The sequence below is a fragment of the Epinephelus fuscoguttatus genome, linkage group LG14, assembly GCF_011397635.1.
Source record: "Epinephelus fuscoguttatus linkage group LG14, E.fuscoguttatus.final_Chr_v1".
NCBI lineage: Eukaryota > Metazoa > Chordata > Actinopteri > Perciformes > Serranidae > Epinephelus > Epinephelus fuscoguttatus.
The window spans coordinates 17909132-17928830 of NC_064765.1; the positions used below are offsets into that span (position 1 = coordinate 17909132).

General features: G+C 45.1%; 1 protein-coding gene across 1 annotated transcript in view; it reads left to right on the forward strand.

Annotated features, from left to right (window-relative positions):
- The window catches only part of si:ch1073-358c10.1 (peptide methionine sulfoxide reductase MsrA 1), a 44256-nt gene that overhangs the window by 15315 nt on the left and 9242 nt on the right, over window positions 1-19699 (forward strand). Inside the window, exon 5 of the mRNA XM_049595660.1 lies at window positions 11962-12068. Within this exon, the coding sequence (XP_049451617.1) occupies window positions 11962-12068 (107 nt within the window). The remainder of the gene's footprint in view (window positions 1-11961; window positions 12069-19699) is intronic.

Below are 19699 nucleotides of genomic sequence, written 5' to 3' on the forward strand. Positions count from 1 at the left end.
ACTGAATGTAGGGAGGGGCATGACAAGTTGGGAAGAGATGGATCAAAGATTCATAGGCCCGACCTTCAGCCTTAAAACTAGCTCACATACACACGCGCATTCAGTGACGTCCACATCAGTTCTGTCATCTCTTTTGCATCTGTCATGGTTGTTCTCTCACACACCGCGTGACCCAAATGCACTAAAACGTTTGCCATGTTTTGTGCGTCTGCCACAAAAAGCAGATCAGCTGTGTGTGTTTGTATGTTCGTCACGTTCCGCTTCACCTGTTCGACCAAAAGTGGGTCGACAAAAAAGAGGCAGAGGCGGAAGTAAGTATTTGAGGTTCTTGTGTGAGCTCACATCGGAGGAGATTCTCCCGTTAACTGTAGCCAAGGGCAGGGACACGTCTTACTACGGGCAAAGGCACACAGGCAGAGTCGAGCCGACACGCCACAGGGCAAAGGCAGTGAGGCCAAAAGTGTAGTCATGCATTTCCCCTGACTCACTGCCTTGTCTCATCTCATGTTTTATTAATAGCATGTAGCTTATTGACTATGAACTCCGCTACTTGTTTGTTTTTTTTGTTACAGTTAAGACCAGACGACATGTTCCGAAATAACCACAAACTCAAATATACTTTTTTTTTCTTTCCTGGGAGTGTAACTCCTTGTGCGTGACTTAAATGTGAATCCCTGCCGTTCCTCTCTCCTCCGATTCTGGGTTCACGTGTAGCAGAAATTCCTCTGATTTGACAAATGTGGCGTGGAGTGGTGGAAAGGGGCCCGCTGGCTGTGCCTTCACGCATGCTTAAGCTCCAATTTATTCTGTCCACCTTAGAGCCGGGCTTAAAAGAGAATGGAGAAATTAAGGAAGTTCGCTCGCTTCCCTTTCAACTGCACAGAGTCACCAGAGATCATCACATATGGAGACGAGCCCAGGAACATTATGAATTCTGTTTCCTCCTGACGCCATCAACACAGAGCCCATCCTGGTTTATATAGACACACAGTGCTGGAGTGCATGTGGAACTATTATATACAGATGCATATTCAGTTGCATGCAATACTTCCTTTTAATGCGTGTGTGTGTGTATCTGAGAGTGTGCACGCACATATGTGTGTGTATGCGTTTTGAGATCTGTGCCTCTCTGCTTTGCCTCAGTTCAAAAGGGTTTAGTCCCGACAACGTGATGTCGGGCTGCGTCAGCTCCACCAATCCCAGCCTGGATAGCAACATTAGCAGCCAATCAGAAACTCCCAGCAGCCTTTGCTGTGTGCCCTCTTTCCATATTCAGCAACACTAGTCTCAATCTGCTGGCTTCCCTGGGATGTTGCATAAAGACCCCCCATTCAACACGCTCCCATATTATAAGTTTCTTACGTCTGCAACTCTTCAGTAACATACCTTCACTCGTGTGTGCGTGTGTGTGCGCACGGAAACGCTCGAGCATGGATGAACTCCGAGCAGTCAGTGTGACATCTGCGTGTCAGAGGGCAGCAGCAGCAGCTCTGTTTCATGGTGCCGCTTGAAAACATGATTTTGATGCATTTCGAATGATCACTGGTGAGATGCAAACACGTCGTGCTGTTCTTTCACACACTGCGGATCAATTGCGCACACATTTCCATACACGAGCATACTGTTCACTTCACATTATGCACAAGTGCTCATTATGCCTACTCATAGGCAGCTTTACTCCATTTGTGCATGCATGCGAATAGGCACAACTCACACACACACGCACTGTGCATGCAGAAGGGTGCACACAGCTGCACCGATGGCATGTCACTTATTGGATACTTCCTTGTTACAGAGCGTAGGCCCCGCATCACTCCCTGTATCCTCCGTCCCCTTAACTCCCAGCGGAAGGTAGCGGCACTTCTTCACCCTGCCAACCTGTCAAGTCATCCCTCTATTTTACTCCACTTCTTCTCCCACAGCCGTGCCACCACCCTTTATTGCTCCTTAACTTATTCAAACATAAGGTCACCTCCGTTCCTCTTCTCTCTGTTACTGTGATTTCTTACGCCTCTTTTTCTCCTCCACCTTTCAGTTTCCCCCCATTCATTCTTCCACATTCTTTCCCAGCTTCCTGCTCTCCTCCCCTCCTCCCCTCACCCGTCTCACCTGCACCCCCCCACCCCTGTCCTCTTTGCAGCGAGCAGAGCGGAGGGGCGAGTGAGTGAGCAACCGGCCCGGAGCCCGTCAGCACATCCGCAGAGCAGCGCAGTGAGTCGACCGCTCCCCGAGGCCATCCGCTCATCACACAAACACACTCGCATCCACTCACTCCACTTTTATCTCTTAGTCACTCTCTCCTCCCTGGTCCTCATCCCCCCCCCCCCCCCATTTCCCCGTTCTCCCATCTCTTCCTCTGTCGTCCCCCCAACCCCCCTCCAATCCGCCGCCCTTCTTCTTAACAACCGAGGCTTTTCCCCTCCTCTTTGTTTCCTCCTCATCTGTTTTCCTCTCCTTTCCTTTCCTTCCTCTCTCCCTCGTTCCCTCCATCCTCTCTATTTTTTGAGGCCATGCAGTATTTATGGTGTGGGCTGCTGATGCTGCGTCAGTGAACAGCGATAGACACAAAAACACAAATGCACAGCTAAGATGGCCGAGGCGGCTGTCCTCATTTGATAACGTCTGCACGTACATGCATGCTCACCCTTGTAGGTAGACGTCACACGGCAGAAAAGGTCTATGAAATAGGTGGGTGAGATTCAAAAATCAGCCAAGGTGGCCATTTTTATTCATATGAGCTTTTCTTTTTATTTTATCAGCAGCATTGTGTCGTCATTGCGTAGGGTATATACACTCTCTTAAGCTACAGAAATAGCTTATCACATAGAAACCAACAATGGCTTATCACACATACACACAGGCACGGATAAGGTCAGATCACAAAATACATATAAATGAAGCTGTCTTCCATCTGCCGAGTCACGCTGGTGGCAGTTACTTTCTGACAATTAAATGAGCATGCATATTCCTTTATATAATATCGTCACCCCAGCTGGCCGCGACACACGCCAATTCCCTGTTGGGGTCCCCCGTGTCCCCCCTGTGTCACCACATCCCTCAATTTAGGGTTGCCCCAGCCATCTAAAGCCAAACCCCGCAGGAGGTGACCTTGACCTCTGACCTGTGACCTCTGCCACCCCCACACTTCTTACCTCAACCCCTTTGCCTCTTCTCTGGTTGGCTGAGAATGGCGTGCTCATTACCAGGTGTCAGTTATTACACCCTCGCACACACTGACAATCCTAATTTATGGAGATTGCGGCACGTGTGTGCATGCTGTGGGGGTTGAGCTATATGTCTGCTTTTGATTACGTTTAAGTTATGTGCTGTATACCTAAAGAGCCTTTTTTTTAATAGAAGTGTTGAGTTTTGTGAGACATTTTCGTGCACTCGTTCAACTTGAACGGAAATAAATAAATGTGATTCAAACAATGTAGAAGAAAAAAATGAAAAAAGCGAGGAGTGATAAGGAAGCGCCAGCAAAATACAAAGATGGTTCCAACTTAAAAAAACACACAACACAAACCCAACCTGAGCTGTAATTGTTGATTAGAGGCAGAGACCTCAGCATCAGTGTTCTGCATAATAATGAATGACACCAAATCACACACACGCACACAGAGCCTAAATATTTGCAGCGTTAATTTCAGGCTGTCAAATTTGTCGCGTTGAGTGTTGGAAAATTGAGTCACGCAAAAATCATATGAAGTGTAATTAAAAGATTTTTTCCTCTGGAATAAGATGCATTTGGAAATAAAGTACTTTCTTACAAATACATCGCCTGCAGGCAAGTGAACCCAACTTGTGGTGATATTATTAAATTTTGTGTGATAATCATTGGATGATATTCTGGTTAACTTCATTTTAAAATTGCCAAATGACAGAAAGAAATTGAACTCTGCCTCCACAGCTGATGGTTATGATGGAAATGTTCTACATATATTAGCATCATTTGCTGAAACTGCTGACCTGAACATTATCCTTTTATTTTTTTCATGGCCCAACTTTAACATATGATATCACACATTTAAATACGGTGAATTTAACTTGTGCTCTCATCTGGACTGATTTGAGTACAGCAGCAGAACAAGCTCTACTTGTTAGATTTAGATGCAGCTAAAAATAAACAGCGTAAGGGCCAGAGTCACAGTGCTCTGACAACATGCCCAGAACCATGAAGTGATCATGTTAGAGAGCACCGCTCCAGCAGAGAAAATAACACGGAAGCTGAGGAGAGATGTAACAGATTTTTTAAAAGACATGATGACTAGTTACTGCAGTAAGCTACACGGTGTGCACCTTGGAGTCGTGTATACATACGCGCGCATGCACGGCACTAATGCCAAGACACACACGCGCGCAGTTCCGCTGCTGGTTTAAGGTTGCCTCCGTATGTGTGGTGTCACCATCTGACAGCCAGCAGCACGTTGCTTTCTGTTTTGCTCTGTATGTTTGCATATGTCACATATTCACTCCCCTTAGTGTATATATTCTGTTTGTGTATATGTGTGTGTTTGCACGTGCAGGCGAGTGTATGTGTGTGTCCGCTGGGGATGCTCTCACCATCCCAACTCCGTACTCTGCCTCTGTCTCCAGCGCGTCAGGAGCGGCTTACATAAGAACAGGGCAAAAATAGCAGCTGAGAGGGGAGAGGAGGAGAGGGCTCTGCTGGCACGCACACAGTCGTAACAGGACCGCGGGGCACGGCACAACCCTGAGTACTATCACGCACACACACACATATACACACAGGGAAGACTGCAGTTATCAGGCATTATATTTCTTTTTATTTGCGGTGCACTTTTTTGACAGTATAGTAGAAGTAACGATCGCTGGGCAGACTCCATCAGCGTGAAAAACGCCAAATAATCCTGGCTGATGTTCCAGCTCGGGCGCAGGGGTTAGGGTGCTCTCGCTCTAGACCTGAAGTGGGTGAACAAGCATCGCATTGTGTGACAGTGTGCGAGAAACGCAGGTAGAGGAGTCGGAATAAAGAGGTAAAAGAAGAGGGAAAAAGCAGCTATTTTGGATTGTTCATTAGTGCTCACTCTGCTGCAGTCTAATTGGTACGCACTGCCAAGTGCAATAATTTCGAATTCACTTCAGATGTTTTTCCTCCACGCTCAGAAGGATGCAAAAAGTCACCAATTACACAGAAACATTTCTTAATTGCGGACACTGACAATAGCTTGACTGCTGAAATGTTTATTCTTTCGTCTCCGTAATTAAATGGGCTTTTTTTTTTGCCTCATTTGCAATCTTTTCTTGTTTTACATCTATTTGAGAGCTCCTGAAGTACTGAAGGAGTGAGGGAGCTGAAAGACACGGAGGGAAAGGAGGGGACGGTACGTAAAGAGGTGGAGAGGTGAGGCTAATCTCAGCTCTTACAGTTGTTAACGGATGAAGGATCGTCGTGTAAAAAAGACGCCAGGGGAGAATAAGCTGGGGTCAGGCCACCGGTTCTGTAGAGGGCCGTTACACGCAATGGTACAGCGCTCTCACTCTGTGCCGGCCCGTAATTTCTACCTCTGTCTCTTCATCTTCTCCTCCCTCCTCACCAGTTCCTCACCAGCATCCCTTTTAATCTGATTACCTTCTTACTGTTTCATCTCCTTTTTTTAGCCTGCAACTTAAAATCGTCTGGCAATGCTTTCCGCATCCCCATCCCCACCCCCCCCCTTCACCACCCCTCGACGCACGTATGCACACATAACGTATATTCACCCGTGGTTACAGAGAAAAAAGAACGGAAGGTGGAGGGAAATGAGTGAGTGGGGAATAAGGAATGAGCCAAAGACAGAAGGTGAATGAGCACGATTTGCAGATGGAAGGAGTGAAGGTGAAGTTGGAAGTGGGAGAAATAGCAGGCTTTTATCCTCAACAGCCAGCAGGGACAAGCTGAGCGCTGCCATTTTTTTAGCGTGCCAGGGTAAACACTGGAAGAGATTTTACAGACTTGCAAGAAATCTCAGCGGGTTTAAACACAACAAGCCCAAAAAAGTGTATACATGTTCGTTTGTGCGCGCAGGTTTGTGCACGAATGTGTGCTGGAGAGAGCAGCTACTCCCTCTGCGACTTGCGATACCCCCGCCCACCCTCCCACTTTGTCTGATTTTGGCTTCCATTTGTGTCGAAGGGGCTACTTTTATATTTTCTTATTTAGAGGGGGAGCAATTAATTAATATTTTTGGCTTCCTGGGCATAGGTCAGTGACCCTGAGAGGCAGCATGTGTATGTGTGTATGCACGTGTGTGACCCGTAGCCCCTCCTCTTCTGTCCACCCCCCATTACCCTCTGCTTTCAGAGGCAAGGCTCTCATGCATAATGCAGACAGAACAGGGAGGCTCTCATTAATAATTACTGCCGCCTTTGATGGATGGAGAAAATAACGAAGGGGGCTGTTAAAAATGGAGAGAGCAAGAGAGAGACGGCGGCGGCGGCAGCGGGGGGGGGGGGAGGAGGGGGGGGGTTTGGGTGGTATTTGTTGCTGTTGTAGTTCTTTGAGGACTGAATGCTTGTGGGGATGGATTTGGACTTGGTATAGTCAAAACTGTGGCTGATGTTTTGGATGGCATTAATATTTTGATTAGGGAGTAGCTCCTTGTCTGATGGTGGAGAAATCTCTGAAGATGTGATGAATCTTAATTGTCTTTGTGTTGGAAGCAGCTCCTACCACTCAAGGGTGTTTGTCTCTTGACTTCTCTTTGATATCCTTATCATTAAGTTTGTCTTTGTGATGAAAAGCCTCCGTTGTCTTTAGTTGTTTTTTTTAAGAGATATTAATTGTCTACCTTTCCTGCAGGGTAGAAAATGAATTCCTTGTTCTATGTAAAAGAGCTTTAATCAAATTACAGCAGTCAAATAGTTTCATGATATTAAGTTTTCCCTGTGTGTATTATGTCCACACATGATCTTCCACACATGCACAAGCATAGCTGTGTGTGTGTATGTGTTTGAGCTGGTTAGGATGTCGGGGTCAGCAGGGAAGGTCACAGGGAGCAGCAAAGCTACAAGACCCTTGCCAGCCGGCCAATCAGAGTAAAGGCTCTGGTGGACAGCCAATGGCAGAGGGGCTCGGTGGCCTTTGATGGAGGGGCCACCATTAGCCCCGTCACTGAACAACAGCGCTGGGGGCAAGATGGCCGACATCCAACACTGCAGAGATGGAGAGGAAGAGGGTGAGGGTAGACATGGAGGCAGAGACAGAGGGAGACAATCGAGAGGGTGGGTTGGATTGTGGATGGTACCGTAAGGAAAAATAATGAAAATATAAAAAATAAACTGTATATGACTAATATATTTAAGTAGTAGAATATGAAATCAGGGATGTACACCATGCACAGGTCACCAGACTATCACAGGGTCGACACATAGAGACAGACAACCATTCACACTCACATTCACACCTACGGACAATTTAGTTATCAATTAACCTGCATGTCTTTGGACTGTGGGAGGAAGCTGGAGTACCCGGATAAAACTCACACTGACACAGGGAGAACATGCAGACTCTGCACGGAAGGGCTTCCCCACCTTAAGGTTTAAACCCTCCACCCTGGGTTTGAACCAGGAACTCTCTTGTGAGGCGACAATGCTAACCACTGCACCGGGCCGTGATTTTGTTTTCCTAACTTGTAAATTGTTTGTTGTTAGGTCAAGGGAATTTTATTAAAGCTAAGCCTTCTGGCTGTACCGGCTACTAACAGGCCAGAACACACACTTAATGCCTGCAGCTTCCAACAATGAGGAAGAGTTGAACCCCAGGGAGCTCAACTCCTTCTCTGCAGCTCTGCTCATCTAATAGCTCATGCTCGTGTGTTGCTCGACCAGCCCACTCCAGGGGCCAGATGCATAAAACTCTGTGTAGATTCATGATTAAAGCTGTGTGCAAGCACAAAGGCAGAAATGTACATAGATTCTTTTCATCAGATTTGTGAAGCTGTGCCTACGCTTGATTCTGTTTTAGAAATCTCAGATCATTGTGGTGCTGGGTGCATGTGCACAAGCCTCATTTCCACACCCACAAACTAGCTGAGACCCTGCTTCCTCACATGAGGACATCACATTTTGGGTTTACTTGACCTTTTACCTTATTTTGCTTAACTTAGACCTGTTGTCCTTGATTGTGGACACTTTTTTTGTGCCATCTAGCAGTAGTAAGAACACAATACACTAATCCATGTAAAAACAAGATGGCAGCCATCTCTGCCAGGTCAGTCTGCAGCCGATCCCGACACAGAAGTGGACAGGGTCCAAAACCTGATCACATTTTATGGATGAAATTTGTTTCTTGTGGATGCTTCAAATTAAAAAGAAACTTGGTATTCAGGGGTAGGATTTAAGTAAAAAAAGACCACTCCTTGGGGCAGGGGAGATGTGGTGAGCTCACTTGCAGGCATGCATCACAGACCCCTTCTACACTGCCTCTTCAAGGAGGAAATTTCATGCTGTTATGCTGCCTCGCCATTCTGTATAAAAGGTACAATTGCGGAAGGCGGGGGAGAGTTGCCTTTAAGCTAGCATCGGAAGTGGTAACAGCGCCAAAACGATGTCTGTATTAATTGGGCAGACAGCAGGATGGGATCATGGTAGGCACGGATGTGACGTTTTGACAATGTGTTATGTGTGTGACCCACCACAAGAGATTTAAAAAGTAGCTTGTAGCAGTTAGCAGCTAACTCAAAGAAGAATAGCAGCCAAAAATGTCAACAAATTTGAAAGGGAGAGGGGTGAGGGAGCTCCTTACGGTCTGAGCAGAGTATGAGATCAGCCACCGTATAACGGAGATGCTGGCATGCTATCTAAAAGTCACGCATTGGAGCGGGATGATGATGCAGTTGTTTGGTTCAGTGTAAAAATGCAAAGGCGGCATGAAGAAGGGACATCATAGTGGCCTTATAGCATGATCTCTGTATAAAAATGGCTACAAGCACACACTTCCAGAGGGGGGGAGACAAAAGTTTGGCACTACATTTACAAGATTTGTTGATGGGACCACGATGGAGATGGAATAGTTGTGTGAGACATTATTAATGGAGGGACAGACAGAAGACACAGACTGTGTTGTGGTGAACTTGGCCACTTTGGCTCGAAACTACTTAAAATCTGTCAAGGTACAAATTCTCCCATTGTTTTTCTCCCTAAGGCTGTTCACTTTAATGTGATAGAGATGTCCGTTAGTTTTACTCAGGGCTGCTGTGAAAGATTTTAAATGTAAAATGCATTGTGTTTTCGATAGAGAAGATATTAAAGGGAACAAGCTCTGCACTGAACAGAGGCTGATACACACACATTTTGTTCAACAGGGTTATCTCCACAACACACTGTTTTATCATATTTGAACAACTGAAGCATTTAATATTGTTGAGGAAATTTCCAGTGAAGCAAATTCTCTGAGGCATTCAGCGTGCTTCGGAGAGTGGGCGACGTCTGCTTGTCTGCTCTGATTTGAATGAAGACCAGATGAATACTTATAGCCATTATATCTGAACAGACTGTGTCACAGATAGATTGTGACACTCTATGATGTAAGGTAACATTTAATCTAAAGAGAACAAGATATGCAGATCACTGTGTCAGGGAGATGCCAGCATCTTGTGGCTCCAGCCTGTCAGCACATTCAGTGGGAATCTGTTTGCTCCCGCAGTATAAATAGAAAACAACACAGAGAGATATTAACAGGTGTCACATACAGTACGTTGTCTGACAAAATGTTAAACACGTTAAAGCTCATATAGACAACAGACCTTATCTCCTGAGGAGTTCCGATGAGGAAGAGCAATATGTAAATGTGGCAAGGGACCACTGTGGCATTACAGTGGCCACATCTGATCATTTAATAATGTTATTTTGTTGTTTTTGTCATCTCAGGTTGTCATTGGAGCTTCTGATAGATAGGCTTAACATCTGTCTTTCTCCTATGGGAGCCCAATATGCATGTCATCACACGCACTGAACACTTTTACGGCAAATTGCAATTTAGAAAGGCAATATTACTCTAATTTAAAGCACTAATCAACATTTTCAGATGATACTGTGTAGTATAAAAGGGGTTTTAGCCCACAGAGAATTATCACTTGACAGTTCCTCCTCATCACTATGAAGCATTTTAGCTTCTTTTAGCTCGTTGTTTTGGTTTTACAGCTTGCAACTTTAAAAATTTTTCTGCTCTATCCACTCTTTGCAACTTGTTTCCAGTTGCAGCAGTCAGCTGAAACACCAAAAACTATACACTCCCTGCCTTGCAGCAAACAGCAGCAAAAGCTAGCAACTAGCTGGTGAGCATAGTTGAGCAATTAGCAGCTAGCGAGCCAGATATTTCACTCAGGAGTCGGTGGAGACCAAAACAGAGCTAAAAGGGGGAGTTAATGATGGAATTGTGTTGGACTGACTCAAGCACAACTCTAAATAGATGCTAATGTTAACCTTTATGTGGTGTGAAAATAGGCTACATTCACATCAGTGCCTTTTCGTTTTAGAATGCACAACTTTTGGTATACTGACGTGGCGTGATAGCTTCCACATTGATCCAGTGTTTTCAGTGACACAGACACTCATGTCCGCTTCCTGATTGGGTCAGGAACTGGACGTGTCAAGCCAAAACATTTTAGCCAGGTCTACATTCCTTTTTTGATTTCATCCATCTTGTATGGGTAACGTTACTCCTTGCCCATTGCCACGGCTTCCTCCAGTGATGGGTAATGCTCGTGGAACTGTTCTGATATGTCGCTGTATTTGCTTTGCAGCATCTCCCAATCTATGTTTTCTACTACCTCTACGGTCGTATACTCATGTTTCACTGTTGGTAACAATTCCATCTCGTCAACACTTGAAGCAAAGAAGTCTCTGGTCTTGCTTTTAGCCATTGCTGTTCTTCCTCTGTTGCATGTTCGAAAACTAGGCAAGCACATGCCCAGTGTACGTGAATTGTCATGTGATATGCATTTTCAGGCCTGTTTGCATGGATGGAGGTTATTTCTGAAATGGTGCTGAAATGCGTAAAGTGTACGGAGATTGTTTTCATTTTAAAACACTGTCGGGCGTAACCTTGGTAGCCACAATAACTAAGTAATAGTGCTTCAAGGAAATTCATTGGAAAACCAGAAAAAATGTACATGACAATAAGATATGAATACTTCCCCATGGCAAAGATATTGCCTTCAAAAAGGTTCAGAATACCCTGACAGAAGAAGAATCAGCTCCTCCACTGATGTAGCATTTGATATGTACCACTGATCTGAGCAATCTCTAAACAATGGTCAAAGTTTGACCAACTTAAGTGACAAGAAAGAACAGGACTCTGATGTCCCAATGAACTAAGCCAGTGTCGCTGCCTGCAGGCTGAAAAGCAAAGCTGTTTAAGCCTTAAAGAAGAACACACACACAGTGTACTACTCACCCCGGCCCATACACAGAAGGCCAAAGATTGAGAAAGACAAGGATTTAGAAGGATAGATAAAGAAAAGAATGATGCTCTCCAGTAAAGAGAGGAAACAAAGGCTGAGTGGGAGAGAGGGTATGAGATAAAGACAGACAGAAGCCCGTCATGGAGTGGTCCATGGGTGCCAGAGCCGCTCAGGATTGTAGCCTTTGAAAGGCATAGAAGTGATGGCAGCTGTTTGGCCTCCTAATCAAGGTACACTAAGCTTGGGCCTCTTCCAAACACTCTGATGTAAAGCTGATGAAAATTTTGACAGTGCCACATAGATGACAAAGACGAGGAAAATACACCCACCTACACGAGCCCATACACCTACACACCGCAGGCCTCCCTAATGAAAGCCCAAATCTGCTGTGATCTTTGAATTCATTTGGCTTTATGAATTCAAGATGCAGGATGATGACATAATTGTGAAAACCTTTTACATGCAAATGACATTGTGTCCGTGGCGATTGTGGTACTTATGCTTATTTATGGGGTGTCTTGTTTTTCCCTTTGTGTGTGTGTGTGTGTTTACGCAGGTATGAAGCAGCACAATGACCATGGTACTCAGTATCGTTCGGCCATTTACACATCCAACCCCACTCAACAGGAGCTTGCATTGAAGAGCAAAGTGGCCTTCCAGCAGGTATAATACCCTCACATACATCAGAAGGTTTCATTATGACACTTACTCAATCATGGTGTTGCATATAAGCGAACCATGTGTGAAGTGAGGTAGAACATCTGTCGGAAAAGTGTGAATAATGGTTAACATTTTTTGCGATTTGCTGTTCAATGTTGAGGCGTAACATGAGATGCTTTGCCAGACCTTCACACACATCAGTCCTTGTTGTGCAGTAACTTTCAAATAGTAGATGTTTGTGTTTTGTATTATGTCTGTAAAAAAATGAAAAAGAGCAAAACAGTTTTTCATCATTTCAAATAAGTATTTTGGCCGTTAGCAGGCCTAAGCTGGAGTTTGGGGTTGTCCCAGTTATTTGAATAAGAATTAAAAGCCAGTCTCTGGAGTGGTGACCTCTTAAGAGTTTGATGCTGTTTAGCCAAGCAAAGCCACCTCTGTTGACTTGATCCCCATCTACATCCAATCGAGGACATCCTTTTTCCTCGAACTGAAAGAGAAGAAGAGGGTCGATAGGTCATCAAAACTCATTTCTAAAGCTCGTCCATTCAATGGCACACGCGTCCTTCTTTTGTTCATCCGTCCATCTGTCCATGCGTCCATCCATTAGTCCGTCTATCCGTTGATCCCTGCATCACTTCGGTTTGTTTGTCTCTCTAAATGGTATTCATAGACAAGCTGGCAGGGGGCAGAGGGGAGCGAATTATGATCGTCATGGTAACTCCGAGGTCCCAGGGTCAGCAGTCACGGGCCAGGGGACCGTTCGTGTTGCCGTGGCGACAACCTCCCAACCTTGGCCTTGGGCTGGGGTCAGAGGTGAAAGAGGAGTGGCAGCTGAGACCTGGAAGGTAGTGAATCGGAAAGGGGGGAGGGAAAGCAGAGAAGAAAAGGAGGGAGGCAATCAGATCAGAGGGCCATGACTGACTGAATGACAGGCTATCAACTGACGGTGACCTCCCACACAGATGCATGCACACACACACACACACACACACACGCAGAATAATTGGAAGTGTAGGGCCAAGATATGGCAATCACAGATGGTAATAAGAAAAATACATTTTCAGTCATAAAGTTCATTCTTGACCTTGGAAAGAGCGACTGATAGAATAATCTCACAGAAAGTCCATTTTGTAGCTGTTCTGGAGCTTTCAGTCATATTGCATGGTCTTCATCAGCAGGAAGGCATTTACCACATTTCCACTGAATTATAGTTGTTCAGATTTCCATTTTTTTCTGAGCACTATTAAAACTTATCATCGGTTTTGTCTTGAAAGTTGAGTTTTTAAAGTTTTTTATTGACCATGGAAACAGCAGTTGATAAACTAATCTCACCTCTTATTAGGTGTTATTTAATACTGTCTTAGTAACATGCCAATTTCAGTAAATTCCCTGAAAGAAATGGAAATTCTGTAACAACTAAGCAAACTCCATCTGCTGATGAAGATTGTGTGACTAAAAGCTCCAGAGCAGCAACTAAATGGACCTTGAGGTGAGAGTGTTTTGTCAAACAGTGAAGAAAAAGGTATACTGTGCTGGATTAAACAACAAATGTGAAGATTCATACATTCATACATTCTCATGCGTACTCATATGTTGGGCACATTTGTGTCATGCACACAAGCATGTGCCGAACCCTCATGGGTTTACAAGACATTAGAGTATTGTTGCAGTGATCAATCTGAAGTACATGTTATTCTCCTGCTCACTACCCAAACAAAATACTTGACCTTGTATCCCAGGCCTGGCAAACAAAGTCTGCCAAAAAAGGGTCCTCTAACCAAAAGACATCAACATAAATGGATGTAATTTTACTTAAAAGTACGTCCCTTATGTCTTCGTATGAAGGACAGTAAAACAAAGAATGAACCTCATTCTCAATTTCATCTGTTACACAACAAAGTCTGTCGTCCTCTGGAGTGGCATTAAACCTACCAGCCTCTCAGGCTAATGGTAATGTTCCTGAGCTAGAAGTGTGTGGCGGTGCAGAGACTCTGCCCTCGATCTGTGTTTTCTTAGTTTCTTCTTAGGGGTTCTCTACAATGATGTTGTAGGGAATACAGTAGCATGCAGGTGAGGTCAGAAGAAGCTAGCAACCAGGTTTAGCAGCATGCATCCAAGAGAGAGCTATGAAAATTTTAAATCTGGGGTTGGCTTTCACTTGCACTCGTGGTATTGTTTACATATAACTACCAGTTCCTGTTGTATAAATAGTACTGAACCTTTAAAAATATTTTTGGCAAAATAAAGTTCATAATGCAGTGCACAAATACACTCACTGGCCACTTTATTAGGCACACATGTTCACCTGCTTTGTTAACGCAAATAGATGGCAAATGGACCTGCACTTGTATAGCACCTTTCTAGTCATTTGACCACTCAAAACGCTTTTTACACTATGGGTCACATTCACACACATGTTCGTACACTAGTGGCCGAGGCTACCATACAAGGTGCCACCTGCTACTCGGTTTTTCAACACACTTACACACCGATGGAACAGCCATTGGGAGCATTTCAGGATTCAACAATACTTCGACATGCAGACTGGGGGAGCTGGGGATTGGACTGCTGATCTTCTGAGTAGAGGACAACCCGCTCTACCTCTGAGCCGCAGCTAATAGCTAATGGGCCAATCACGTTGCAGCAACTCAATGCATTTAGGGCTTGTAGACATGGTCAAGACGACCTGCTGAAGTTCAAACTGAGCACCAGAATGGAGAAGAAAGGTGATTTAAGTGACTTTGAATGTGGCTGGTCTAAGTATTTCAGAAACTGCTTATCTACTGGGATTTTCACGCACAACCATCTCTAGTGTTTACAGAGGAGGGCCCGAGAATGGCCAGACTGGTTCAAGATGATAGAAAGGCAACAGTGACTCAAATAACCACTGGTTACAACCAAGGTCTGCAGAAGACCATCTCTGAACCAACAACACGTCCAACCTTGAAGCAGATGGGCTACAGCAGCTGAAGACCACACCAGGTGCCACTCCTGTCAGCTAACAACAGGAAACTGAGGCTACAGTTCACACAGGCTCACCAAAACTGGACAATAGAAGATTGGAAAAACGTTGCCTGGTCTGATGAGTCTGGATTTCTGCTGCGACATTCAGATGGTAGGGTCAGAATTTGGTGTAAACAACATGAAAGCACGGATCCATCCTGCCTTGTATCAGCGGTTCAGGCTGCTGGTGGTGGTGTAATGGTGTGGGGATATTTTCTTGGCACACTTTGGGCCCCTTAGTACCAACTGAGCATGGTTTAAACACCACAGCCTACCTGAGCATTGTTGCTGACTGTGTCCATCCCTTTATGACCACAGTGTACCCATCTTCTGATGGCTACTTCCAGCAGGATAACGCACCATGTCACAAAGCTCAGATCATCTCAAACTGGTTTCTTGAACATGACAGTGGGTTCACTGTACTCCAATGGCTTCCACAGTCACCAGATCTCAATCCAATAGAGCAGCTTTGGGATGTGGTGGAACGGGAGATTCACATCATGGATGTGCAGCTGACAAATCTGCAGTAACTATGTGATGCTGTCATGTCAATATGGACCAAAATCTCTGAGGAATGTTTCCAGCACCTTGTTGAATCTATGTCATGAAGAATTAAGGCAGTTCTAAAGGCAAAAGGGGTCCAACCCGGTACTATCAAGGTGTACCTAATAAAGTGGCCTGTGAGTGTGTAAGCAAAAACAACACTAAGTTTTTTAGTGCAAGTGAAATTCCAACTGATGACATTTTTTTATTTAGTAATGTTTTCTATAAATAACAATATACCTCATGTCTAGCTGAGACATGCAATGACTGCGTTATAAGCCTGTGAATAGCGGTGTGAAAACCAAGCAGAAACAGCCAATGGTTCAGTGGGTTCATGTTACGGCACAAAAAAGGTCGTTATATCAAACATTTTCATCTTGTCACCTCCGTGCCAGAGAGAGGCTGAGAGCCTCAACCCAGTTTACAGCCGACACTCAAAAAAACACACCCATTTACGAACATCCTGAGGAGAAACAGCACTCAGACTCTTCCCTCCTTCTCCCCTTCTCTCTCCCCACCGACGCTGCTGACACCACCGATCTGTCAACCACTTCAGTGGCACCCCAGTTTCATCTGAGGGCCACTGGGACACATATCTTCTCAAAGCAGCTGACACGCTCTGAACCAAAATGGCAGCTTCCTGCCCTGAAATGGTTGCCTTGCCGCATTGATGCTGAGTCTCAAGAACGCCCTGGCTTGAAAATGGCATCTCTACAGAGGAAGGGCTTGTTGTGTGTGTCCGTCTGTGCGCGTGAGGTTGTGTGTGTGTGTGTGTATGCGTGTGTGTGTGTTTTATCCTAAAAGGCCAACGTTCTCTTATCGGGAGAAGTGAGTGCATGTTCGGTAGAGTGACAAGAGCGAGTGGGTGGAGGCGATCCAAGACGATCGGAGATAAGACAGGCATCACAAAATCCAGATTCCACCCCACTGCCAGCCCGTGACTCACACACACACACATTCACATGTACGTACAGACACACACAGAGACATACATTTGGCACATACACGCACAGCCCAATGAATAATTAACCCATACGAAGAGTCTCTTCTGCAGGGCTTTCAGTTTCTTAACTTCAGCATTGGGGGTTGGGGGGGCGAGGGGTGGGGGGGTTGAGGGAGAGTGAGGCAGAAAAGCTTGTTTAAGCGCGAGAGCAGAGAGGGGGAGGAGAGGGAGGGGGAAGGGAGAGGGGAGAGGAGAAGGGGGTTCTCTATAATGAAATTTGAAATTTGCAGAACATCAAAGGCTTCTGTAGCCAAGCCGCTGTGGCAGCAGAGCAGAGAGGAGGAGTGCATCTCTTTCTCTCCCTCTGTCTCCCCCGTCTCTCTCCCTCTCTTTCCCCTTCTCTTTTTCTCTCTATCCCTCCCTCTCTGCTAAAATGTGTCTCCCCAGAGCTGAGTGGGGGGGGGGGGTGAGCGAAGGGTGAGAGCGAAGGGATGGGAAGAGTTGATTAGGAGGAGAGTGCGGGGCAGTGGTGGTGGTGGGGGTGGGTTCGAGATGGGTTAGGGTTTGGAGAGAAAAATGGAAGAACGGGGGTTCTATATATATATCTGTGCGTGTGTGTGTGTGTGTGTGTGTGTGTATGTGTGAGAGAGAGAGAGTGTGTGTGCATGTATGAACAATAGGTTTTATCAAGCCAGCCTGAATATTGCGTGTGAGCGCGCACATGCATGTGCGTAGGGCCTTGGAGGGGTGAGTGTGCCCTCTGATAAGGCATCCTAACTTAATGAGCTTGAAAGGGGGAAGCAAAGGAGGGGTGCACAGGGGTTCGGATGATGGCTGGAAAAAAAAAAAAAAGAGGGGATCGTTCGGGGCTAGGAGTCTCGGGGAGAAGCCCGGGGGTTGCTAAAACGGGGCACAGCATCAGCAGGTTTCGTAATCGGGCTTCAAGTCACACAAGCCTCACGTCTCTCATTTTGGAAAGTCTTCAAAAGTCAGATTTACCCTTCCAGCTATTCCCCAGCTCCCGCATTTTATAGTCTGCCTGCGCGTTACATGAAAATCTTTTTGCTGAAGTGATCGATGGCAACGAGACGTCTTTCGTACGTAACCACAAGGCAGTATTGGCTAAGATTTAACCGTTAATAAAAAATTGTAAGAGGTGTATTTTTCACAATAACTTTTGTTTTTTAATCGCCAGAAGGTAAGTGTCCATCCCTCAGTGAGGTATTGATGTTGAGATATTGAGTACAGTGAAGCTGAAATGTTGAAAGGGCGATCGCTTTTCACAAGAACGCAGGGATGAGCCTCTGCGTTTTTTTTTCGGTCTTCAGATGTTGAGCTACTTGTTGTCTGCCCTGGAAAAACAACAACAACAACAACAACGAAAAGAAAAACAACGTAGGAGCGCGCACCGCCTCGCTCCGAGACTGAAGTGTGTGCATCCTCTCTCCCTCTCAAAATGTAGGAGTGTTGGCTTCCTCGCTCACAAAATGTAGGAGCGCTCGCTGAAGATTAGAGCCCAGCTAAAATGGATGCCTGACCCACGCTGAGGAAGAGAAAGAGATGAACAGAGCAGGGCAGGAGGGGGTGGGGGGGTGAAACTCTTCATCCTCTGTGCATAGACAAACGCACAGAGGGAATGCACATCTTTTTGCTCACACACACACGCAGTGATGAATGTTTTACATATATGGCATTTTTCAGAACCTCACAGAGGCATATTATACCACTCTTTCACTGTCTTTTCTCTCTTTCAGACTGTTTTTTTTTCACCACCTCACTACAGTCTGTTTTCATTCTGTCAGCCTCTGGATAATCTCCCATGCTCTCCTCTCTTCTCTACCTCCCTTCATCTCTCCCCTGCGTGTCTCTGCACCATCCCTGTGTCTCTTTCTCTCCCCGTCTGTCTTCCTCCTCTGTCCTCTCTCCATCACTCCCGCTCCGTCTCTCTCTCTCTCTCCCCGAGGTCATCGGGGGCAAGCGTGGTGCCGCGGACTAGTCGATAAGTATCATGTCAGCCTCCTTCATGTGTTTTCAGGCAGAGCCACGGTCTATCTGTTATCAGCATTGTACCGCGGAGCAAGCTTTGCTTTCGGCGGTACTCAAAGTGTATTTACATTTTGAAGATGTTGAAGGGCTTTTTGTGCTCCAGCGTTCAGGTGTGCAGCTGCGGTTGAACGTTACACTGCTTTTAGGTCTGTGCAAAGGAGACGGAGAGTTTGCAGTAACGTGCAAACCATCTGTTGTCTTTAGACTCTAAAAATCAAGTAACATGTAGGTAAAGTGCTTTATTTAAGTACAACTTTAGGTCCTTGTATTTCTACTTCATACTCCACTAAAGTCCGTGGGAATCTTTTATTTTGCATCATTTTTTGGCAGCTATAGTGACGAGTTAAAATCAGTATTTTACATACAGAACATGCGATCAGCTTATAAAATAATATTCAGTAAAGTAGGTTAAATTTTCCTTCATCTAGACCAGCTACAACATTGAATGCTGCTTACACAATAATGCATCAACAATAATGCCCAGTAATTCAGTAACATAACATCTATCCACCATCACTGGATTGCCTGATGAGAACTTTTGTACTTCCTTGCAAGTAAATGCAAGTGTTGAAGGGCTTTTTGTGCTCCAGCGTTCAGGTGTGCAGCTGTGGTTGAACGTTACACTGCTTTTAGGTCTGTGCAAATGAGATTGAGGGTTTTTAGTAACGTGTAGACCATCTGTTGTCTTTAGACTCTGAAAAATAAGTATTATTAAGGTAATAAGCTCTTTATTTAAGTACAAATTTAGGTACTTGTTCTGAAGTATTTCTGTTTTATTTGTACTTTATACTCGTACTCCACTAAATTCACAGGGAATTTTTTTGTTTATGCCATTTTTTGGCAGCTATAGTGATTAGTTAAAGGTCAATATTTTGCAAATAGAACATGCGATCAGCTTATAGAATAATATGCAATAAAGTATTTGAAACGTGGCAACAACTGCTATGACGGGGCAACACAGTAAGTACTTTCCCTAACCCTATACAAATATTGAGAGACATAAAGAAAGAGGAACAAGAAAAAACAAGTAGACTTTTGTAGCCTTCTCTCTCTCTCTAGAAATGTCTTAAAACGTCCCCGTATCTTATCAAAAATAGAG